Consider the following 25,602-nt stretch of genomic DNA (forward strand, 5'->3'; position numbering starts at 1 on the left):
AACTTGCCTTTTCTGGGTAAGTCAGAGTTTTGGCAACGTGCACAGGTACTGCAACCTGCAAAAAAAAAAGACCAAAGATTAACGTTTTGTTTACTAAATACAATATTTCATGGTCAGTGAATCTATTCTTTACAATTCAATGTAACGTTTAAAACAATGTTAAATAAAATTTATGAATTATCATAGTATGTTTAAAATGTAAATTATGTAAAACATCATGTGAAATAATCTTTGCATGTTAAAAAGGCTGATCAGACATTTGAGAAGTACCGTATGTAAAATTAAGTATGTATGTGTAGGATAGAATAACAATGACCAGAAATATTTGTTGTCTTACATGTATTCATTTTCAAATACCCAGCTTTTGTCCCCATATAAATCATTTTTAAGATTAAGTTTTGTTTGTTTAATTTACTTGCATTTTTGTAGGGGGGTAAAGCTCTAAAATTGTGTTCTGAAATGTCAGTGGGAACCAAATTTATATATTTTTAACAATAAATCAAACAATAATATATATTGACAAAAAAATTGAGTAAACTCCGATCACAAAACCAGGCCCTCCTGCTACTAAGCTTGTATTTTATCCATCCAGCTGTGGCCAGCCACTTACATGTAGTTACAATTGTTCACATCTGTGGAACAAATTGGGTGCTCTCAAATATGTACATTAATAGTCTACAATCACTCTAAAGACATATTGGAATCAAAATCTGGATTTTATTAAAATTTGGTTAATTTTCACTATTCGGTTTGGATTGTAGAAACCGGATACTTGAAACCAACCTAAAAGAAAAATTAAGCCTGCCATTTGTTGTGACACAAGCTAAAGACAACAAGTGGAACATTCCCCATTTTGCTCCATGGTCTCTGATTGTAACCGCGATATCCCCCCCCAAGTCGACTGATCTGAGGGTACCACCATCACTTTCTCCATCGCTGAATATCCATTTTTCTTTAAAGAAACAGCTTAACTGGTGAAAGCCTCAAGTAATGTAAATATTGCAGGTAAAGTGGTCCATGTTGGAAAAACTAACTTTGTCAAAAAAACAAAAAAAAACAACAACAACCTAGAGCTGCATGTCTGTTTGCAAACAGAACACAGGGCTTTTTCGCATTTCACAAATGCTTATGTTTCGTTGGTCCTTTTGCAGTCACTTTTCAGAGTGCTTCATGCTTAAAGGTTGTTCAAAATGCTTAGAATAATTCCTAAAATATAATTTCATCACATGACGTCACATGCCCTGCAATGACGTCATCTTAAAAACCCTTCTCGATGCACATTTTGTCATTGTGGTCTTGGTTTGAACCAAGTTTAATGTCAATCCGATGAAAGTGTGCAATTTTGGAAGCAGAATAAAATTATAAATATTTAAAAAATCAAAAAAAAATCAAACGATGACGTCATCGTGACGTCACTTCGGACTTTGCATACTAGTACCATTATCTACCTACCCACCAAGTTTCATGACAATCAGACCTTTCCTTATATGTGTTTGAAAAATCACATTTTTGATGACGTCATGATGACGTCACACATTTTTCAAAATTGTGTGCAAATACCTATTACCTAATAGACCAAATACAAAAAGAATTTTGAATTTTGCATGTTGCGTTCATGAGCTATGGGATATGACTATGGTCCAAAAATTCAAATATTCATATAAAATCTCAGAATGACATCAGCATGACATCACCTTATTTTTTACCTATAACACATCCCAGTCTAGCCACATACATTGTATCAAGTTTCAACCCAATCGGACTTACAGTTCTGTAGATATAGGACTTCAAAATATGCACGTTTGTGATGACGTCACGTGACCCCTGATGACGTAATCATGACGTCAGTCTTCAGGACACAACTTTGCCATAACATGCATATAGGACAATGCATATGCTTAATTTGAATGATGTATGACAAAGTTCAATGCCAAAAGTGGCATGTAGAAAACCGTGTACAAAGTCTATAGGGTTTTCTTGATCTTTAATTGCTTGTAATTTGATACATGATGACGTCATCATGACGTTTTTCTTCGGGACACATCTTTGCTATAGGGACTATGCATATTAACTTTGAATGATATGTGACAAAGATTAATGCCAAAAGTGGGTGCCAGAAAAAAACGTGTACAAAGTCTATGGCGTTTGCAAAAAAGAAGAAGAAGAAGAAGAAGAGAAAGAAGAAGAAAGAAAAAAAAAAAAACGAGCACAAAAAGAAAGGCTTTTTCGCAAACTTGCGAAAACCCAAACAGTTTGTAAATAGATTTAATAGTATGGTGTATTTTACCAGCAGGTTTCTCAACCATGAGATGAGGTGTTATAAAATACAAAACTTGCTGATAAACCATGTCAAAAAAAAGATATTTTTAAAGTACTTAATCTTTTTAATGCATGAGTTTAGAATAAACATCACTATCCTCAGATATACATGTATGATGCCTATAATAACTGGATAGAATGTTCTCCTCTATAAGGTCCTTTTCCCCATGCTAGCCTCAGCCCTCAGCTTAAATTGTTGTCATTTCATTTAATGGTATTGTTTTTATTTGTCCCTCCCCCACCACACTCTACCTGCTGTCCTCCCATTCATTCTTTCTTGTTTACACGTTTCTTGCGTTGAAATGAAATTGAACGGTCCAGAAAGATTTTGCAATCTGCAATTAAATTGTGAGTGTTTCCTTGACTGCCATCCAGGTACAATAGAAGATAATAATGCACAGGCTTGCACTGCTTGCTGCAGGAAACCTTATTGTTGGGAAGTTAATGAAGAAATGGATAATAGGAAATTCCAAGGCTGAAAATTTTAATTGAAGTGGTCAGTTGGAAATGAAGGGACCGTGCTTCAACCCCATTGTCTCCATTTCTTATTCCAGTTCTTGATGAATTTTTTTCTCAAGTAGATGAGATGGGTGGAGATTGTTTATCATGGCTTGTGTCCATAGTCCGTGGGGGTCATCGGCAACGATTGCAGGGTGTTTAACCAAACAGAACTACTTGATACTGAATGCTCCTGTATGGCGTATGGATGCAGGCTTGCTGGAAACATTGCATGAATCACCAAACTGTCTGACTTATGACTTCATAGACAGTGTGATAAATCAGACACACCTAAAAACATCACTGATCTTTAGCCAACTTGGTGTGACTTATACACGTACTCTCTCTAAAAACAAATTTATCCACATTTTCCTTCTTCAGCATATCAAGTCAACTTCACGATGTTTATCATTCAGGCATTGGGAGTTTGCCTTCTAGTGAGTTCAGCAATCATTGTCTCATGGAGTTCTGATTCTTGTGTCTTGAATGCTGACATCTGTTCACAACCTTGGCAAAACTGGAATGGTTCCTGCTATCTCATCACTGACGGTCAAAGCTGGAATGACAGTCATCAAGTTTGCCGGGCCATGGGGGGTAAGATGGCCGCTCCTCGATCCCAAGAAGAGGCTCAATTCATGATCAATTCATACGGAGGCCACCTGTGGATTGCCTGCTATGACTCGGAACGGGATCTCATCCTGGAATGTGATACTGACGAGAAGGGCCGTGCCTTCATTAACAACATGAATCACTATGACTATGGAGACCACTGTATTGCTCTTACAGCAGTCAATCAATGGCATTATCACCCGTGCGCAAGCAATTTCCAAGCTGTTTGTGTCCAACCCTCACAACCTCCTTGCATCATGCAACACATCTACTCGACCAACTCGGGTGAGGGTGTTCCCAACCGGTGCCTCATCGGTCACATCATCAGAGAGTTCCCTATCAAGACGACACCCAGATGTGCTGCAGCCTGTAACAAGATGCCTACATGTCGCTCCTTCAACATCAAGACTACCGATCAAGGAAACAAACTGTGTCAGCTCAATGACGCTACCCATCTGGATGACCCGGCTACCTTCCAACTGACCAATGGTAACTGCATCTACTACTCTCAAATCAACAACTAGTCACATGCATGGACAAATCAGAACATCCACTGACAAAGTGAACTGAACTTGGGTTTCCCAGAATATGTAACAGAACAACCCCCTTTAACTATTGGCAACTACTGGACAATTCAACAAACAGTGAATAATAGCCAAAGACATTCAACTTGTGTAGACTATCAGTGATACAGTAAAGACACTAAAGCATGGTAGGAAGTCAAAGATGGAAAAAGCCTTGATTAAAAGGTAAGGAAAATAATCTATTTGATTTGTTATTATTGTGAAGTGCCGTGGCCTCGTGGTCTGGGGCATTGAATTGTGGTCTGCGGGTAATTCTGCAGGATATGGGTTCGAGTGCAACCTGTTGACTATGATGAGTGTGCCCTTGGGCAAGGTACTTTGTCACTCATTGTTTCTCTCCACCCAGGAGTAAATGGGTACCTGTGAAGGCAGAGATGGTTATTGTGGTTGATTTTAGCTGCTTTGTGCCGAAATGGCAGCATCCAGCTGTACACTCCCCAGGGAGCTGAGATGGTAATTGAAATGTTTCGTTGGCCCAATGAGCAGGGTAATAATGATGTAGCGCCTTGAGCACCAATAATGGTGGGTACATGCGCTTTATAACTACGCATTATTTATTTAACCATGGTTTAAACCATTAAATTAGTTATGACATTTGGAAATTGTTCCTTAAGGAGACTAGTCATGCTAGTCAGTGGGCTTGTGGAGGACCTATGCATTTTTGGGGAGAAATCTTTGAAACTCTCAGGATCACCTATGGATACCTCAACAAGTTCAAAACCACTTGATGCCATTTTTTTACTGACCCTTTTAAGGGTGGAACCATGATAATAAAAGGGGTGGGCTTTAGTGCGAAAAAAGGGAAACATTCGATAATTTTCCCTTCTACTTCATATTCGGACAGGTTACCACAGTGCTACATGTGTCATGAGAAAAAAAGTTCAAAATGTTTCCTCTTTTGGGGGTGGGGCCACATTTAAATAAACAATGGGGGCAAACAAAATTCCAATACAAATCAACAGGGATAGGCAGAATGATTTTAGGAATAAAACTGCAATTTCCAAAAGTGGGAGGGAAAAGAGTGATTTGACAAATAAGGTCAATTTATGTCTATTTTTTCTGGTCTGAAATGGGCAAAATAAACGTATATACTACTTTACTGTCAACGTATCTCATATTGCTATACGTTCATTTGACAACTGAAATTTTTCCTTGAATGTTATTTTTTAAAATATTTTATTTAATACACTTTATCCCATTAATGTGCCAGATTTGCTTCAAAGAATATGCATTCCGGCTGTTTCCTAATTTTAGTGAAATAAAATGGACTTTAAGGACGACATTCTAAGCTTTTTTTTTTCATTCCTAATATTTATCAAAAACTGTATTTCCTCCTGCATAATATTAATAGTGGAAAACAATATGAAAATGTTTCTTTTTAATTTACCGCTTAGACTGCTAAGCCAACTCCAGAACGAAATTAACAAAACTTTGGATTAATGGTGGAGTATGGTGTTGTAATTTCTGCCCCCCCCCCCCCAGGTATGATATGTGTCCCAGCCCCAACAAGAGAAAGTTTGTCCAAAATTGTATTTCAATATACAATTCTCAATTCAAATTTTTCATCAATTGCAATAAGTCAAAATATATGACTCTCATTTTAGGATTATTTCACCAACTTTTCCAAATGGATGCCCTGCCCATAAAAAGGTCAGTGAATAATGGGTCCTCAATTGTACATCTGGGAGATGATTGTTGACCACGAGCCAATGGACTAGAAACTTTGTAGTAAATTATTTGACACTGGGGAAACATTGGTCATTAAGGAGAAATTACAGTATCTCCTTGTTCTATACCATTTCTAGCACACATTTTAGTGTTTCAAAAATGCTTAAAATGATTCCTTAGATTGAGAACAGCACAATTAAAAAGTTTGGGGATGGGAGAATTTTCCAATGGGGTTAAGGGGAGGTTTGTGTTGGTTTTTGTTTGAGGAGAATCTACAAGATTTTTTCCTTAAGGTTCCATTCTCGAAATTTAACATCTATTTTAATAATTATTAGATTAAAACATTAAATTAAATTAATTAACTACTTATTAATTTGTTATAATCTCAAATAATTAAAGCATAAAATTTAACTCGCTATCTTTCATTGTATATATTTTCAGCTTACTAGGAAAGCTACTTAAGTAATTTGAGATTTTCAGGAAATAACCTTTTAGTATATTCATGTCAAATACAAAACAGAACGTTGATTGAAAAATGAACAATTGCCATGGTTGCAGAACTCATCTGCAAAAAAAAAGCAGGATGAGTTATTTTCAATGCTTCGCCTAATGTCAAAAGACATGAAAGATACGTATGTATCGTTCCATTTTATTGTATGATCATTGCTCAGAACAGTTTTTCCACTAAGTAGGGTTGCCCCTAATATTCACTCATCCACAGAACGTAAAGATCTGTGATGTTATTTTAAATGTACAGTTGTGGCGCTTTATTGTTAGGAAGTAACTGTTTTTGCCGATTCCTGTTTTTCTCAGCCTTTTAGGAAGTTATAGCCAGCGGCGTAGCTACGGAGGGGGGGGGGGGCATGAATAATCTGCGCAACCCCACGAATTTGACAATCAAAGAAAATCTCAGTCGTATGAGTTATCATGATTGGCGGGATGAACATAAAGTGTCCTTTTTCCACATTTTTTTGTGTATTTTTTGCACGAAAACCCTTAGGGGACATTAGTATGGGCGCCCCTCCATTTAAACATCCAGCCCCCATCCCCCCAATTACCCCCCCCCCCTAGGATGAGAACCCTGGCTATGCCGCTGGCTATATCCCTTGAGAGTTATAAATTACCTCCTGCAAAACACTCACTGCTTGCAAATTTTATCTAACGTTATTTGTGCACACTTAGTTTCAAGCATTGCATAAAAGCAATGCAACTTCACACACACATTTACACATAGTTTATTCATGAGACAAATAGTATATTCATTAGACAAATATTTTCATTGGTGTGGAGCCATTGCAACCTTTTAGAGGCGTTGATAAATGATGGAGGGGAGTTACTCATTGTGCTGACCATTATAATTGTCATATTCTGTGGCCATGTTTGTTTTTACAATGTTGGTCATTGGTTGGCTGGTAACCTATCACATGACTTCATTTGGTAGCACTACAGCCTGCACACGGGGCACCTTACCAATCTTTTGCCCATTTTGGTTTAAAATGCTTTTTGAGGGATAATTTGTTCCAGTCCAACCATAGACGTCTTAAAAAAAAACGATACTCATCTACATGTATGCTGTTACATTTTGAGTTTTTTAATTCAATACTCTGTGTCGTACATGTGGGGTCAACCCGATGTTGCCCAATACCTGATCTTTCCCAGTACGTATGTTCTCCAAAATCCTTAGGGTTAGGGTTAGGGTTAGAGTTAGGGTTGGGGAACATAGGTATTGGGGAACATAGGTATATGCACCATATGCATGTACCCATCATGTTACGCCAACATTCGTTTTCATCACACTTTGTAAAAATAGCCTATCATGTAAAAGTCATAACATTTAACACACCAATGAAGCATGTATAGACAAGCATCTTTTTCAACTCATCCTGGAAAAAAATACATTACTGATATTGATCGTTGCTGTCAGATGTTATTCATGATTTCCACAAAAAAAACACCCCATTTTCACATCTGTCCACTCGCTCACTCACTCATCCTGAATCCAGCAAGGACAAAGGGGACGTGATGGATGCTAACACTAACAGATGCTGAAGTCTCCAATGTGATCTATCTATGTGCAGCTATTAAGCTGACCGAGAACAAGACATCACACAGGTATTCAAATACAAATGAGATTTAATCATTTGAAACAACACTGAAATACTACTGGGTATATAAAAAAATATTCTTAAATGATAATGTTGATTTTTTGGTCTCTTTTTCTAAGCATGTTTTTATTCATTATATGAAAACCCAATGGTTCATTGTATTTAAAGAAATAGATCCCTGAATGTTTTTAACTCTTATTAATAAAGTTTAACCTTATTAGTTGTTTGTGTAATTCTGTTAAATTTTTAATGTTTAATTTTAATTTGTTTTTAACTCGATTGTACTGCGCCTATGAGCAAAATTGATTTGGATATATGGCGCTATATAAATGCTATTATTATTATTATTATTAGTCCATCATTTGTAATTTTTGCATTTTGTTCGTTTGAAGCAACAAAAGTGTTCAAAATCTAATGAAGGATACCGAACAACTAACCTGATGAAATTTCAGCTCAGCTTCAGCTGTATATTCCAAAAAAAAACAGCATTCTAGGATCTCAATTTCAAATCAAAAGTTGCTGAATCATGTTTTGAATTGGGCCTGAATTCAGCATCCGAGACGCGTTCTCACTGAGCGGATTGCAGCTACACGCAATGTCGCGCACTGATCCGACAAATTATAGCAACCACGTGCACGTGTGCGTCGTGCCAATGCTTGCGCGCGCTTCGCCGAATAACAAAACGAACTACTAATTTAAATTTAAATTAAAAAGGCCTAATTCTTTCGTTGATTACTTCAAATTGACAGCTTGCCAGAAAGAATAATTTCACAGGTAGTTTAGTCCCCTTACTATCTTTCAACCAAGTATGTTTTTCAACAATAATTACGCCAGTTACTTTTCGGATAGCTGCAAATGATGGACTATAGCTTTAAAGGGTATTCATCAATGTTCTCGGTCCACAATCAGTGGTAGACAGCTGATATTATAGATATTATACATTTTTAATTATGTGATATTTCCATTAGAATAGAAGTAACTTGTGAATAGAGAATACAAATTATGTAAAATATTACGTAAAATTTGAACGCAACGTTCTTTTGTCATGTCAGGGGCATTGCACTGGAAATGATTTGTAGGTTTATGTATCGGGGGTGACTGTTTTCTGTAATAGAAACTGACTGCTCCTGTATGGTGAATGGATGCAGGCTTGCTGCAGAACACTGTCCACCAACCATCCCACTCATGACGTCACTGACACTGACAGTCTGATAACACAACCATCACAGTGTGAGCTCACTGCCATCTGACAATATCACGCTACAAAAACATCATTGTACCTTTACAACTTGTGGTGTGACTATCTAAAAACAATCTTATCCACATTTTCCTGCTTCAGCCAATTGAGTCTGTAGTCAATTCAAGATGTTTATCATTCAGGCATTGGGAGTTTGCCTTCTAGTGAGTTCAGCAATCATTGTCTCATGGAGTTCGGATTCTTGTGTCTTGAATGCTGACATCTGTTCACCACCTTGGCAAAACTGGAATGGTTCCTGTTATCTCATCACTGACGGTCAAAGCTGGAATGACAGTCATCAAGTTTGCCAGGCCATGGGGGGTAAGATGGCCGCTCCTCGATCCCAAGAAGAGGCTCAATTCATGATCAATTTATACGGAGGCCACCTGTGGATTGCCTGCTATGACTCGGAACGGGATCTCATCCTGGAATGTGATACTGACGAGAAGGGCCATGCCTTCATTAACAACATGAATCACCATGACTATGGAGGAAACTGTATTGCTCTGCCAGGATACCACCAATGGCATTATCACTCATGCACAAACAATTACCAAGCTGTTTGCGTCCAACCCTCACAACCTCCTTGCATCATGCAACACAGCTACTCGACCAACTCGGGTGAGGGTGTTCCCAACCGGTGCCTCATGGGTCACATCATCAGAGAGTTCCCTATCAAGACGACACCCAGATGTGCTGCAGCCTGTAACAAGATGCCTACATGTCGCTCCTTCAACGTCAAGACTACCGATCAAGGAAACAAACTGTGTCAGCTCAATGACGCTACCCATCTGGATGACCCGGCTACCTTCCAACTGACCAATGATAACTGCATCTACTTCTCTCAAATCAACAACTAGTCATATGCATGGACAAATCAGAACATCCACTGACAAAGTAAACTGAACTTGGGTTTCCAGAATGGATAACAGAACTTGCACAATTCAACAAACAGCGCCTAATTGCCGAAGACATTCAACTTGTCTGGACTACATGTATTAGTGATACGGTAACACAATATAACATGGTGTGAAGTCAAAGATGGAAAAAGCCTTGATTTAGAGGTAAGCAAATTACATGTAATCTATTGGATTTGTTATTTATTTTATCCACGGTTTTTAAGCCATTAAACAATTACTACATTTGTAAATTGTTATAAAAAATTCATTGGTACCTTAGGGCCGGTCGATACCAGAATTTCTGATGATAAATATATATATGAAACTAAGGCCAAAAAAAATAATAAGTCGGTCTCTGGTCAGCGCGCGCGTCGATTTTAATCATGCGCGTCGATCTTTTTTTTTCCAAAATGTTCCGCGGTAGCTCCAACAGCACCCTCTATTTCCGTACCGCCTCAATTTTTTTTTACCAAAGAGCACCAAGGAATGGGAAATTGCACCAAGGCAAATTATGGAGGACACCAATTTACATGAGGACACCAAAAAAGCAAAATACTACCCCACCTTGTCTGTACAATCCAAGCTTGAAGAAAAAAAAAAAAAGGAAAAAAAAAAAAAAAAAAAAGCCGCGTGGCCGCGTCAATTCCGGAACTTTGGTCTGACCAGAGACCGAATATTTTTTTTTTTGGCGTTATATCTTTTGTTTATTACGATCGATGAGTTCAGTAGGAATCCTCTTTCCTACAAGACTGGCAAAGCTTTCTTTCGCGTTGGTGCAAAACGGCATGCATGCGATAATGATAGACTGGTTCCAGCCAGTGTAATAATATGCTGGAAGTGGAAGAACCCGGAACAGTCTACAACACTGGATATTAAAGTTGAATCTCGACAACTTAACGTAAAGGACACAAAAACAACACAGGTTTCTGCAAGTTCATTCACATATAAACTATCCTCTGGAACTACATGTATACCGAAAGTTTAAAGTCCCACCAAAAAATGAATTGTTCACACAACCAAAATGTTGATGCCTTCAGATGTTCAGACATGAATGTAAACACTGCAATAAATGCATGTGTTTGGATGTTGCGACTTTAGAACTAAAATTATGAGTTTAAACCTATATCTGTAACTTCAAGGGAATTATTTTGTATTTGAGACAGGGAAAAACACACAATTTGTGCAATATCTCCTTTTGATACAAAGCTGCAGTGGTCCACCCACACTCAAATATCGTTTTCTTATATCAAATTTGTGTTTTTGGGTATGATATCGACAATATCGATAACACATTGATATTGAATAATTGAGTATTATTGATGTACAGTGGAACGCCCCTATAACGGACATCGCAGGATCCACAGAAAGTGTTCGTAATAACGATCGTTCCGTAAAGCGATTTTGAACCACCGGTACCCTCCTTTGACCAATAGTAAACTGGCATTTCCCACATCCCGCGGCCACACGAGGAGTCATCACGAAACTTTAGCAATGGGTGGTTTTCCCTTGACAACATGTAGTAAATCGTTTTTCATTTTAGAGACACTGATCATTAGGGAGACATTTTAATGTCGCCAAAATGTTGTAACTACCATTTCTAGCGCAAATGTTGTCGCAAAATGCTTTAAAAATAATTCCTTAGACCGAGAGAAGTATAAATAAAACGTTTAGGGACAAGGGAGTATTTTCCAGTGGGGTTTGGAGATTATTTTTTTTTATTATCAATTCTAGAACTTTAGTAGTTATTAAAGTTGACATAATATTTACTAAATCAAAACATTATTGGTTGTGACTAACACCCATTGAACAAAGAGATCGACAAAATGGGGAACCACTAATGTAAGGCTGGATAGCTCAGATGGTAGAGCACTGCAACGATAATCCAGGGGCTGCAGGTTCAAACCCTGCTCTAGTCAATTCCTTTGTTTGACTGTTTAATGTTCTGTTTATTGAGTAGTTATAATCTCAGTTAATAAAAACATTAAATTTAACTTGATATCTTTCAATGTAAATAGTTCAGCTTACTAGGAAAGCTATTTAATTGTAGCTTTTCAGGAAACAGCTTTTGAGTGTACATGTACATTCATGTCACTTACAAAAGAGAAAATTGATTGAACGGTTGCCACGGTTGCTGAATTCATCTTCAAAAAAGCAGGATGAGTTTAAATACGATTGTTTTAAATGCATAGCCAAATGTCAACAGCCACATGTTTCCTTAGATTTTACTGAGATTATTGGTTAGAACAGTATTTCTACCGGTACTTAGTCACTGACCCGATCCAAACACGAGCTGAAGCTACATTGATTGAAAATATTTGTAAAACAAGATATCGCAAGTCTAGCATGTCCAGTAAAGCTGATCCTAGAGCACACACAATTCTATTCAATTGATTCGGAATTGAAGTCTTTCATGTATCTGGTCTACACAAGGAGCTGAATATAGCCCATTGATTACAAGTGCATTAGCACTGCTTGGCTCACAATTGACAGACAGTCAGTCGGTCGGTCCAACAGTCAGTCACAAATGAAGCTTGAGTTGTTTTGAAAACAGAAATTGTTTCAGTCTGTAATAAAGTTGGACTCAAGTAATTTGAAAACTATATCGAATGTTTCCATCCAAAGCACAAAAATTTACCGTGTTACAAAACCAATTTGATCAAACTGACATCTTACAATCTACCGGTACATGTACATGTACATGTATGTTGACCATCCAACCTCGTCCACAGTGCTTACTTTATTTCCTACCTCTTTTCCAATAGTAAGCCCTGGATAGGAACTTTCTTCCCGTATCCTGATTCGATACCGCAATTTGCTAGTAATAGATTTATATCATGCAGTTGGTGTTGTTATTTCCAACGTGTATTAAGTGTTTTCATGATCTTTGTAATTATACAACCACGCCTTCTCAAAAATACTCTTTTCCTTTCCAGTTTTCTCATATTAATATAAAATGTGATACTGCATATTGGTGGGCCAGATTGTAACATTTCAACTACCAAAAAAATTGTGTTTTCATAACTCACGGCGCTACAAATCCATGCTGTTTTTACCCCAGACACTGCATACAAAACAAACGCTAATGTAACGCACAGCCAGGCACCAGACTATTCCTCATTTGCATACGAGTTCAAAAATCTTGCACACGTGCAAATGATCCAATACCAGGGTGAGAGAGCAGGTAGTGGTTGGCGCGTACTGCTCAACACCCTGGGGACGAGGTTGGTCGACCATTATACATGTACATAAATCATGAATGCTCTATATTATGCATAAGGAAATGATACACATAATTTGATAACCAGTGGCAGCCATATCTGTTCATTATTGATGTGCTGACCAAGAACTGCTTTTATTGTCTGCAAATGGCTAGCAAGGTATTGCAATGATTAACCTTTGCTGCTGCACACCGGTATAGCTTTGGCATTCATTAATTTTGCACAGGTGGACAGCGGTATCATCATAAATGCATTGTTGTCTTCTAGGCTATAGAACTGTTTGGAGCTGTTGGCATGGTAACAGAGTATTTTCAGTCTTTCGATGCAGATGTTTGGACAATTCAACAAACAGTGAATATAAGCTAATAAAGTCAAATTTGATATAGTAAAAACAATAAAAACATGGAACAAAGTCAAGAGATTGAGAAAAGCATTGATTTTAATTGAGGTAAGGGAATCAATCTGGATAATTTATTATTTATTTAGCCGAAAAGGTACTTTAAGCCATTCAGTAGTTGTTAGATTAGAAAATTGTTATAATTTAATAGTTATTCATAAATACCTTAGACGGTTTACCAATTTCTATTGGTCGAGAACTTGTCAAGTGGGTGGTTTTAAACGATTGATAAAAAGACTTGCCGGCTGGTTTTAAACACTTTTCCAGTGTCACATGAAATTAAAATTTCTATGAAATCCGGTCTCTTTACACTTTTATTGGGTGAACGTTCACAATCTTCACTTAGGCATACACAATACTAGCAAAGAGTCCATATTTTGAAAGTCCTAAATTCACACTACACCGGCACCGCCACGGACATTGCGCAGTACGTGCCAGGCGCGCACCAATCGTTGTAAAAGGAGTTGTTCACGACTACTCCCGACAGGTACATACCATAACATAGCTATAGGGATGTTTCGAAAAACATGAAGTAAAATTGTTGAGCAAAATTGTTAATTTATGTTTAACTTGTTTTGTTTTTTTTGACCAAAAAAGGTATTTATGAATGGGAATAAATATATGCTTTGACTGGTATTAAACAAGTCCGTTTAAGACCGGCTTGGAGCCTGGTACATTCACCAAGTTGATCTTAAACGGACTTGTTTAAAACCGGCCAAGCACATATTTATTCCCTTTTTAAATCTGTTGAGGTAATTGTTCAATTTAAACGTATAAAGTAACTACTTTATAATCAATTATAATCTCAATTACTTTTTGTACAATGTATTAAATGTAACTTGATATCTTTCCACTTTCATTGTACATGTATGTATAGTTTCAGCTTTCCAGGAAAACTATTTCACTTCAGCTTTTCAGGAAATACTGTTTGAGAATACCCATGTCAAATATAAAATGGAACATCGATAGAGCAGTTGCCATGGTTGCAAAATTCATCTCTAAAAAAAAAGCAGTAAGTGTTTTGAAATATCTGATATTTCCAATGCAATGCCAATGTCAAAAGCTATATCATGTATCCTAAGAGTTTATTCTCTGATCCTTGATCAGAACAGTATTTCCAATAGTAAAGCTGGTCTCAGAGTGCAAAATTTGTATTCCATTGTTTAGAATGGCTATTCAATAAAGGTACATGTAGATTACATCATTTGTAATTTGTGCATTATGTTTGTTTGAAGCAACAAAAGTGCTCAAAATCTAAAGAAGGGTGCTGAACAACAAACCTGATGAAGTTTCAGCTCAGTGAATGCTGTATATTCCGAGAAAACAATATTCTAGGATCTCGATTTCAAATCTGAGTCATGTTTTGAATTAGGCCTGAATTCAGTGTCCGAGACACGTTCTCACTGAGCCGATTGCAGCTACGTGGTGTCGCGCACTGAACCGACGAATTATAACAACCGCGCACAAGTGTGCATTGTGTCAATGCTTGCGTGCGCTTCGCCAAATTAAAAAATGAACTGCTAACAGAAATTTCCAAGAATGCGTCTTTAGATGAATCGTTAGAAATGGCCTTCTTTCACTGCTTTCTTCAAAACGAAAGCTTGCCAGAAGGAATAATTTCACAGGGAGTTTAGTCCCATTACTATCTTTAAACCAAGTATGTTTTTCAACAGTAATTTCGTCAGTTACTTTTTGGATAGCTGCAAATGATGGACTGCAGCTTTAATTGGAAGTCTTTCGTGCATCTGAGCACAACAGGCCAAATGTAGCCTATTCATTGGCCTTGTGGCGTAACCTAGCACTGCTTGGCTCAGTAGTAACAGTCTGGGAGTCAGTCAGTCAGTCAGTCAGTCGGGGAGGGAGTCGGGGAGGGAGTCAGTCAGTCAAAGAACAAAGAGGATACTAGGCTGGCCCTCTGGGACCAGCAAAATGAAAGGTTATCAGTTGATTCAAAATAAGTTATGAAATCAGAAATTGTTGAAAAATAAAAAATAAAGCAAACATCTGCGTGTGTATAAATTAACGTATGAGCTTGACAATTGAAAAGTCATAATTGTTTAAAACTAGGCAACATGTATGTTAAATTTTAAAAAAATAAATAAATAAGTTCTTGTTTCTCTTGTATTCAATGACATCCCTCAACCATTTTCATCTATTCTTGGGTGTGGCTTCTTTGTGGATTTCATATATTGTGTACAGGAAGTGTATTTTGGGTTTCTTTTCATGTTTAAATTAATTTTTTTAATTTTTTGGGCAAGCTCGTGTATTTGCATTCCTGCATTTTTTGTTCTTAAAAAAACCCAACTCCGCTCTAATAACTCAACTCGAGTCTGACTCAAGTCACAATTTTAGGTGGCTCGACTCAACTCGAGTCCCTATGGGTGAATGACTCGACTCGACTTGAGTCCCTGTGAGCAAATGACTTGACTCGACTTGAGTCCCTCATCAGAAGACTGGACTTGACTTGAGCGAAAGCTAATAAGACTTGAGTCCCAAAAATAAAAGCAAAACTTTGCGAAAAACTATTCACAATGACTTACGGTGCAAACATACAACATGTCACAGAATCCTATCTTGTGGTTCTGGAATGCACGAAATACTATTCAAAGAACTGGGTTTTTTTTTTTTTTATCTCTTGGATTTGAATGCCGGCTAAATTTATGCCCTTCTTTTAAACACTAAATATAATCTAATAATGAAACAGTTTTGTACAATGCAATTTGGTTTTGATGTTGTCAGCGATCAGCAATATATTGTTTAGACCCGAAGCCAAACCTGACAGCCTATAAGACCAAAGGTTCACTTCTTGTTAACTGTTAGTGATGCAAATGACTTTTTCTCTTGTATATAGCGTTGAAATATCCGTGACTCACATTGACTCCAGCTTAATATTTGACTCGACTTGACTCCACTACACATTGTGACTCGACTCGACATTCTTGACCTAATGACTTGACTCAAGTCACTTCTTTAAAATGATTCAACTTGACTTGAGTCACAAAAATCTCTGCGGATGAAAAATCGGAAAATAGGCCGCACAAAAATACGTGTCCGAAATCTGGGCCGCGCTGCAGTTTGCCCAATTTCCGGACACCAACTCCTGCTATATTTTTTATTCCAACAAAATTTTACGATGAAAAAAAAAAGGTCAGTGTTTTCATTGCATAAAACGCCTGAATTACGGTTAGAGTAATGGAGTCATCAATAAAAAAGTTCACTTCTTACTTGAGAAAGTTGAGGAAAAAGTCCGAAAGACAAGGGCACCGTTCATGGTGCTTCAATCTTGTCCATGATGCAACCACACAACTCCACTTGCATTCATACGTGGGGAAAAATCAGGCATAATCGTCTTTCTCTTCCAACAAATGCCAGTGAAATGTTTCGCTAATGCTCTCTTCCTATCCTCGAGATAATCATTACGATTTTAAAGCATTGCATTTTGTACAACTAAATCTGAAACATAATGATTTTATCCACTGGATCGTTCACAAGGCTACCGTTCCCCACCAGCCATGTGCTAGCGGACGGTACGGTGCGGTACGTACGCTGGTACCATTGCATATCATCTTCGCACGCACATGTGACACAGTGATTTTTCCATGTCACCTGTCAATGTTTAACCTTTGTCCAGCCGGAGAAGGCTCCAATCAGTGTTATGGCCTGTGTTTCTACCGTTGAAACACTCCAATAACGACTGGTGAAAGAGATTAAAACTACGTTCGTGATGATTTTAACGTGCCATTTCCATCGACTTTTCATCGACTTTTCTTTGAAATTATGATGGAAATAAAATGACATTTTGTGAAAAAATTGTTACACAAAATCAAATTTTGTGGGACACATTGTAAGAAAATCGGAAATTTCGTTGAAAAATTCAAAAAGTCGGATTTCCGATTAAAATCAGAAAAGTTTCATCTTTGGATCACTGCTTGCAAGATTTGACATCTGGTGGAAAGAATTTAGTCCCCTTGAAATACATACACTACAAAGTACAATTTGCATTTAATAGTCTGACCCTTGATTTTGAAGTGAATTCCATGGCTCATTGTCAATTTCTAGGACTATGCATCGGATCCAGCTACCCCAGTACCAGACCGCTGATGTCAGGAACCACTTTAAGACTATTTAAACAAGTTCTGGTAACCAATGTTACATATTACTTAGTAACTTCGTAGACAATGAAAAAGAAAGGTTTTGAAGGTAATTTGTGGGAAATTTTTAAAATGAAAACCAGGCCACATGGGAAAACAGAACATCTTCCACGTTTATGACACTTGCAAAAGTTGCAGTTTACACCATAAAGCTATAAGGCTCACTGAACACACTTGTATCTTGCCGCACCGATGCACACATATATATTATCCTATGGACTTTTATGAAAATATGAGCAGCAACTTCCACAACTTGAATTTTGGGCTTGGTTTTATTGACTGCTACCCGGCTACCCATTTTTTTTTTTTTTCAATTGGGTACCCAAAAAGAAAGCTTTCTAGGAATAATGCGCTTGGTGTTTGATTAACATTTCATAATATACCTATTCTCACTGTACCAGTGTTGTAGGTCTCGAGACCGGTCTCGGTCTCGGTCTCGAGACCACTTTTTGCCGGTCTCGGTCTCGGTCTCAGGAGCTGTGGTCTCGGTCTCGGTCCCCTTTGGTATCGATAATTTTGGCTGGTCTCGAGTCGAAACCAGCCAAAAAGTGAGGGGGCGGATTCCGCCCCCGGCCCTTTTAGGGTTAAGTAAAGAATCAGTTTAAGGCAAATGTGACTGCAGTGTGATGCTAATGGACATGTCTCTCTTCACTTTCTAGTGAGTGAGGCATAGTCCAATAACCATTGCTCCTCTTCTTATTTCTCGTTTTTATTGTGGGATGATCTGTTGAAACAAGCACTTTATAGCCATCCTCATTGATTCCAAATACAACTGAGATTTAAATCTTATGAATCAAGACTGAAACATTATTTTTACCGTCAGATTTTGTATTTTGAATATGGGAACAATTCAACTCTTTTTCCCTAGAAATATTGGTGATTTTTTTTCTATTTTCCTTTTCAATTTTTCCTTTATTCGTGGAGGCGGAAAACTTTTTTTTTTCCATTATATTTATTAATGGATATTTATCAATTCGTAGACTGTTAAATTGGTATTAGTGGTGGACAGCTGAATTTTGTGATCTCTTTATTAAAATAGACACGACTTGGGAATAGAGTATGCAAATTACGTGAAATGTTCACAGTTACTACTCAATAACATGTTCTTTATCCCAATTATATTTTTTACGAAATGGAGCATGCCATTTTTTTTTATCATACGGTCACTTTCTTTTTGACTCGCCATGTATTCATCTTTTCATCTGTGATAAACACAAATTGAGCTACTGCCATAGTCACACAAAAATAGAGTCTAATTGCCTGCCTCGTCTCCTTCCTAAATGTCAATTGCATTTGCATGAGTCGAAAAGAATTGTGTTCCATTAATCGCTATATGCTGTTTACGGCCATCACAATAAACTATTAATATATTGGCAATATGTCGTACTTGTTAATCACTAAAATATTCAAGTAAATTGCCCAGCAAAGTAGCTGATGCGGTTGATACGATGGCACGGTACAAAACACAGAGAGGCATGCGCACTGAGCCATGAATCCTAACAGTACATCTCGCCCACCACATTCAGTTTGTGACTGCGCCCTTCTATTGTGTCGGCCATATTCTCAAATAGGTTACTGACGATGATGACGGCGGGCAGATTAACAGAAGATAGATCAGGCAAATAGGGCTCATCAATCTTCTATAGTATATGTAACGTTATTGACATTGACGTTAAAGTGGCATTACATTTCAGCCTTAGCCAGGCCTTCTTCAGAGGTAAATGACAGAGGAACAAGAAACAAACATGTAGGGGACACACAAACATGCAGGGTTGGAAGGAGAATCACAAAAAGGGATGGGGGGGGGGAGACCAATCCATATCTGGCTACCATCTCTCAATTTGTTGGTCTACATGTACAAATCTATATTCCATGACTGAAATTTTAAAAAATAAATCAATATTTTCTTGCTCCAAATTTTTTTCGAATCAGGTTTACAAGGAGGTCCAATGTAAAATTAAAGTTGCATTTAAATATCCGTTAGTGGTCATTGCTGAAACCAAGGGGTGGCTCTCGGTCCGCCTTGAAGGGGCTGGTCTCGGTCTCGGTCTCGCAACTTCAGGTCTCGGTCTTGGTCTCGGACTATCCGGTCTCGACTACAACACTGCACTGTACATACCTCATCAATTCTCAGATTTGGGTCTGGAGAGATCACTGTCCGACTGGAGAAATCCACTCGCTTTCCTGACAGGTTACCACGGAAACGACCCTGCTTGCCCTTTAACCTCTGGCAGAAACCCCTGGTGGCTTTCTTAGGCTGAAATTTTTTATTTGAGAAAGAAGGAAAGGCATTGATGAGACCTTCTGTCTTCAGAGATCTTGGTTGCATTCATGATGAAATTATTCTGAGAAAAAAGAGAAACTTACACAATGTACTAGTAGGAATTCCAGAGAGTTGCTTGTGTATAGCTGCTGTCTATGTCTATGACAATGAATTAATTTCTTACTCAAAAGAGTGAATGCCTGCCCTCCCCAACCCAAGATAAGATCTAATGAATTCACCTGCATGTTAAGAGGAATGCCTGATGTTTCACTGTTGATGTACAAGGCACACTGAAGCTGCAGGAAATCCCAGTCCTCCTGCAAAGAAACGTGAAAAACTGGTCAAATCATGCCAAACCTGTTTTACAGTCGATACGTTTTCTGACCCAAAATTAACTGAAATATAAAGAAAATTATGAAATACATGTATAAAGAGTTAAGAAGAAATCACGCCCAAGTACTGAGACTGTATTGACCTTGGACTAGCGATCAAGACCACAGCGTACACCATCTAGCTTTCTTCATATTAAAGCCCACCTACTATTAAAAATGTTTGCACTTTATACTTAAAATACAAAACGTTGAAAAAGAGTGATGTCGGCAATGATGGTGTCATCGTAACGAGCGGCCGTTTCTATAGACTAGGTCCACACAAGTATACAACCATGTGCATTATATAAGCCTGAGTAAGCAAGCGGGCTGTTTCTGTTTGATGCTTATTTTATTTTGAGTATTCCTGCACTTACATTGTACAACAATATACTACTTTTCCAAAAAAAAAGTGGGAAAATCATCTGTTTTTTGACAACAGTTGAAATAATGCATAAATCCCAGGCGATAAGTCTTTTTCACAGTAAAAAGCAGTCGGTGGTGAGGATTACTTACCATTATCATGGACATCTTGGCACCCGCCTGCTGGTGTTTCCTTATCACATCGTTTAGGAAGATAATCTCTGTCAGTTTAACTGTCAGGTCATCTTCATTGCTGAATAAAGAAATACAGAAATAAATGCATAATAAAGCATTGATCTGTGACCACAAACTTAAAGGGTTTGTAAGATGAATTTTTTGAAGGAACACATTTTGAGCAACTTTCTACTCCTCTTACATGTACATGTATGTAAACATTTTGACATTCTTTTTTGATTACTTTTATTGAAAAGTGCACTTCTTTAACATTTCAAATTTTCATACTTTGCCAGACAACCGAGGGTGCTGTTGCTGTGATGTCATTTTAGGAAGACACTGTTCAGTTTAGAGTTGTTTTCTGTTCAAACCTGGAACCCAAGAATTTGCTCATTGAAAACATCTGTGACATGTGAGAAAAGCTTGCCCACTGGCTTAATGCCATGTACTGACACAACAACGAATCACCAAAGAAAAGAAAATTCACAACAGCAAAATATCCATAATTCTGGCAACTTTTGGTACTAAAATAGCTGTAACATTGTGGTTTCTGCCTGAAATGACATCACACTTTTTCTAATGAATATGGAAATTTGCATTAGCATTAAAACCAAAAAGGCATAAAAATACCCTTGAAAACAACAAAACGAAAATTGAAAATAAGGATTAATGTGACACACAGGTGCATTTTCAAGGATTTTATTAAACAAATTACATTGCATGTCTCTTTAACTGTTTATACTGATACAGTGACAGATAAAGGATTTGTGAAAAAAGGTGGGGGGGGGGGTCTGAACCTCAAGTGCTTCCAACCTCAAAACTATTCAATTGCTTTATAGGATATTTCTATCTAAATTGCCCTATTTTTGAATATGTGCAGGTGCTTTACACATTAAATAACCGCGTATGAAATAACTTTCAACTTTTCAAGCACTTTGCTTTTTGTCAAAAAAGAAGAAGAAATTGTAAACTAAAAGGGGGTCTCTACGACCCTCCTCCCCCCTCATCAATGATTTACTGAATCAATTTCACATTGTTTTTTATCAGGCCTTATGTATTTTCAAAGAATAAGCTGACAACACCTCCAACTTGAATATCCACTTACGTTCCTGCTTTGAGGTCTGAGATGACTGATGGCCGAATGCAGAGCGGTGGTACCAGTAATCTTGTCAGGATTAAATCCTGTGGCCGACTGCTGTCACTATCCATCACTAACAATGGAATATCCTGCAGCAAATAGGATATGTTTACTGAATTCACGAACTTATTGGATCCAAGTAAAAGGAATATGGGTAGATGAGCTGATGATTGGCTGCAGAAGTCGTGACCTCACTTAGAGGTCAACTCAGTGCAACCAGTGTTACCGGTTTACACGCACTGCAGCGGCCCAACCTGAACACATGCAATGTTTTGCTACGACAGTTGTAAACCCAGGTTTTATATTTGGCTTGAATCTCCAATGGAAGCAAAAATAAGTGTTGTTTTAACTGGTGTGGGGACAATCTTCTGCGAAACACTTATTAATTTGTATTAATTTGTGAAAAGGTTCTATTAAAATAGGATGTAAAATTACTGTCTGTGATTGTGTGTGTTAAAGCTATAGTCCATCATTAGCAGCTATCCGAAAAGTAACTGGAGTAATTATTGTTGAAAAACATACTTGGTTGAAAGATAGTTAGGGGACTAAACTCCCTGTGAAATTATTCTTTCTGGCAAGCTGTCATTTTGAAGTAATCAACGAAAGAAGGCCTTTCCAATGGTGCTTCTTAAGACGCACCGTAGGAAATTTAAATTAGTAGTTCGTTTTGTTATTTGGCGAAGGGCGCGCAAGCATTGGCACGACACACACGCACGCATGGTTGCTACAATTCGTCGGATCAGTGCGCGACATCGTGTAGCTGCAATCGGCTCAGTGAGAACGTGTCTCGAACGCTGAATTTAGATCCAATTCCAAACATGATTCAGCAACTTTTGATTTGAAATTGAGATCCTAGAATGCTGTTTTTCTCGGAAAAATGCCAGCATACCCAGGCTCTTTGATTTCACAAGATGCTTCACAATGTAATTTGCTTATAACCAAGTACGCTATTGTAGTAAAATGACAATTTCATTTTTGGATTTTATGCAAATGTTCCCTACTTTAAGTGTCAGTTGTTGGCACATACCTCTTGTGGGATTCTCTTGAACAGATTGTGCACAGTCAATGGGTTCAGGCATTCCTGGATAGAAAACAAAACCCATCACAGATCATCATCAGATCAATGAATGATCAGGCAAGGTGCAACTTCACAAGAGAGTGGGGTGGAAAGTTTCTCCCCAGCCCCAGAATTGACCTATTGCCATTTTCGAGTTAGCCACGCCTCTTAGACAACCATATGGAATTTTGTACGTTGAGTTTTGTTTGTCTCAGATTGTGCATGTTCTGCGTCCATTTGTATATCATGAATTGGACAATACTCCACAAGCTGCGTTAACGCGATTCTACCGCGACAGGTTAATTGCAAACTGATCGTCCAAAACTGTGTTCTACTTACCACAAGGAAATAAGAACATGGAACTTCACATGACCACCTACTCAATGTCCACTATGACTATGAGTAGTTTAAAATGGAAAACATAACTGTTTTCACTGGAACTTAAGCACCATTGCTGTTGTTAAAAATGCATTCCACATGATGTTTTCGAGTTTCATCCCGAAAAAGTAGATTTCTTTTCCATTTTGCTATATTTCTAGCAATACAAAAGTTATTCACTTTTGAATGAGACATCAACGAAAACAATCCCCCAACATTTTGTTATTGAATATTTCCTAACAATTCAAATTATTGGCTGCCAGAAATTAATGTATCTGTTCTTGCGGGGTAGGCTTAGGATTTCGTCCCCCCCCCCCCCAGATCTCGGCCATCGAGTGACGAAAAATTATGAAACTTGGTACATGCACAGAACAACTTATCATGAACATACCCACAAAATTTCATGACTATAGGAATTATGCTAAGTAATTATTCATATGCACGAATGGTAATTCTGCTCTGTGTACACTACGTATATGGGGTAATTCAACTTTCATGGCGCATAGCGGCGGAAATTTTTTTGCGGCACGGCAACAATGTGGTCCGATTTTTATGTTTTTGGTATCAAAAGATGTGCAAGGCTTGGGGCTAAAAAGTCATAACAGCTCGGGTCGTAAAATTTTTTTTTTTTCAAAGCTATCGCGGAAAAAGTTGAGTCCCCAGCCCCTTTAGGGTTAAGCGAGATGCAACCTTTTGACATTGAAACTCACGTTTCACGTACATGACGTCACGTACATGATGTGACGTGTTTTAGGAGATACAACCTTGTTGCAGTGACACGACGATGTTAATGGCCAAGCTAGAATTGTCTGCACCTACACACATGCATGTGTCGTCATACTTGTGCATTGTCAAAATATTGGGAAATCTTTTTCGAACGCTCTTCTCAACAGAATCAGTGTGTTCCTGTTTAGGGCTGTGGTATTCTCATTTGAACTTCATAAGTGATTTAAGATCAGTACATGTACCTGTGCCTTAGACAGAAATGGCTCCAAATCCTTGTTGTGTTGTGTAGCAATGTCCACGTCAGCTAAGAATTGAACCATTGCCCCTTCTCTGCCTCGACGTGTGCTCTTGAACTTCTCATGGACAATCTTTAGGGTGCCGCACTTTTTGACCTGACCTGTGATGAATTTTCAGGAATGACAAACAGTATAACACCCCCAACCACAACTTGGTTGTTCAATGATAGATTTCATGGATATTTAGTACATATCTGAAAAGTTTCAGTCCAATCAGAAAGTGTGTTTTTTTAGTTTAAATAAGTCACATTTTTAAAAGAAATTTGCCAACCACAAATCCAAGGACACTCAAGTAGGAATAGTAAAGTACTATGAAGCTCAACAGCACACATTTTTCTCAACAAATTCTAATTAGGTACAGTAGTTGCCCACTTACATGTAATGGTCCCTCAATCATCTGTTTTCTGGGGGGGGGGGGGGTGGATGACATTGGACAATTATACACACACACCCTGAAATACTGCACTCTGACTTTACAATGACTAGTTCAAGTGGGCACTGAATGTTTAGGGCCAATGTACATGCAATGGCCCCACTTAAGAATTAGCAAAACAAATCTGTGCTTACTATGGGCTCCGTGCACAAGTACCACGTCAATGGCCAGAATAGGAGAGTTGGGAGAGACCTAGACTGGTCCCCGGTCCATCCATTGCGGACTTCGAATGTATCCATATTGTGGGGGGGGGGGGGGGGGGCGGGGACTAGTCTAGGGGAGACAATCGAAAGAGAATTTCGAATGCATTCACGTATGGACGACGCCTGACGCTCATGCAGAGATGCTATGCTTTAACTTTGTGCACATTCAGGATAAATAAGTCGTGCATTCTTCGCACGCGAACAAGTACAGTACGCACAAACACACGGCGTGTCCCGTCCAAGGGCTCACAAAAGTGGTAAATAAAACACGCCCACTTTTGTTGGCCCGCAGAGCCGACAGAAGAAATTGTGTTAACCTAAAGTTTTTTCACATCAAGGATGTGCTAATACCACTACTCTAACCCGGGTTAACATGTCTTTTTTTTACGTGCTAACTAGCTGCTTACCAGATGGAGGCTCTTTTAGCAGAACTGGGCCCTCAGTGTTTTGGGGCTTTGTAAAAACATCTCATTTTAATACCATACTTTGTCTTTATACTTTGTTATCATACTTGTTAC

At 38.1% G+C, this 25,602-nt stretch overlaps 1 protein-coding gene and 1 non-coding gene across 3 annotated transcripts in view; one reads left to right on the top strand and one right to left on the bottom strand.

The window, feature by feature from the left end:
• The window catches only part of LOC119731093 (DNA-directed RNA polymerase III subunit RPC1-like), a 66,535-nt gene that overhangs the window by 33,375 nt on the left and 7,558 nt on the right, over window positions 1–25,602 (bottom strand). For both annotated transcript variants that reach the window (XM_038204107.1, XM_038204106.1), the window contains exons 5-11: window positions 24,395–24,549; window positions 23,019–23,072; window positions 21,959–22,080; window positions 20,833–20,932; window positions 20,188–20,265; window positions 19,805–19,942; window positions 8–55 (exon numbers count right to left, since the gene is read on the bottom strand). In XM_038204107.1, coding sequence (XP_038060035.1) covers window positions 8–55; window positions 19,805–19,942; window positions 20,188–20,265; window positions 20,833–20,932; window positions 21,959–22,080; window positions 23,019–23,072; window positions 24,395–24,549 — 695 coding nt within the window. The remainder of the gene's footprint in view (window positions 1–7; window positions 56–19,804; window positions 19,943–20,187; window positions 20,266–20,832; window positions 20,933–21,958; window positions 22,081–23,018; window positions 23,073–24,394; window positions 24,550–25,602) is intronic.
• On the top strand, window positions 11,763–11,835 carry Trnai-gau. The gene has a single exon. It is a non-coding gene; the product is annotated as a tRNA-Ile (tRNA).

This window comes from Patiria miniata, unplaced genomic scaffold (assembly GCF_015706575.1).
Source record: "Patiria miniata isolate m_02_andy unplaced genomic scaffold, ASM1570657v1 HiC_scaffold_23, whole genome shotgun sequence".
NCBI classification, from domain to species: domain Eukaryota; kingdom Metazoa; phylum Echinodermata; class Asteroidea; order Valvatida; family Asterinidae; genus Patiria; species Patiria miniata.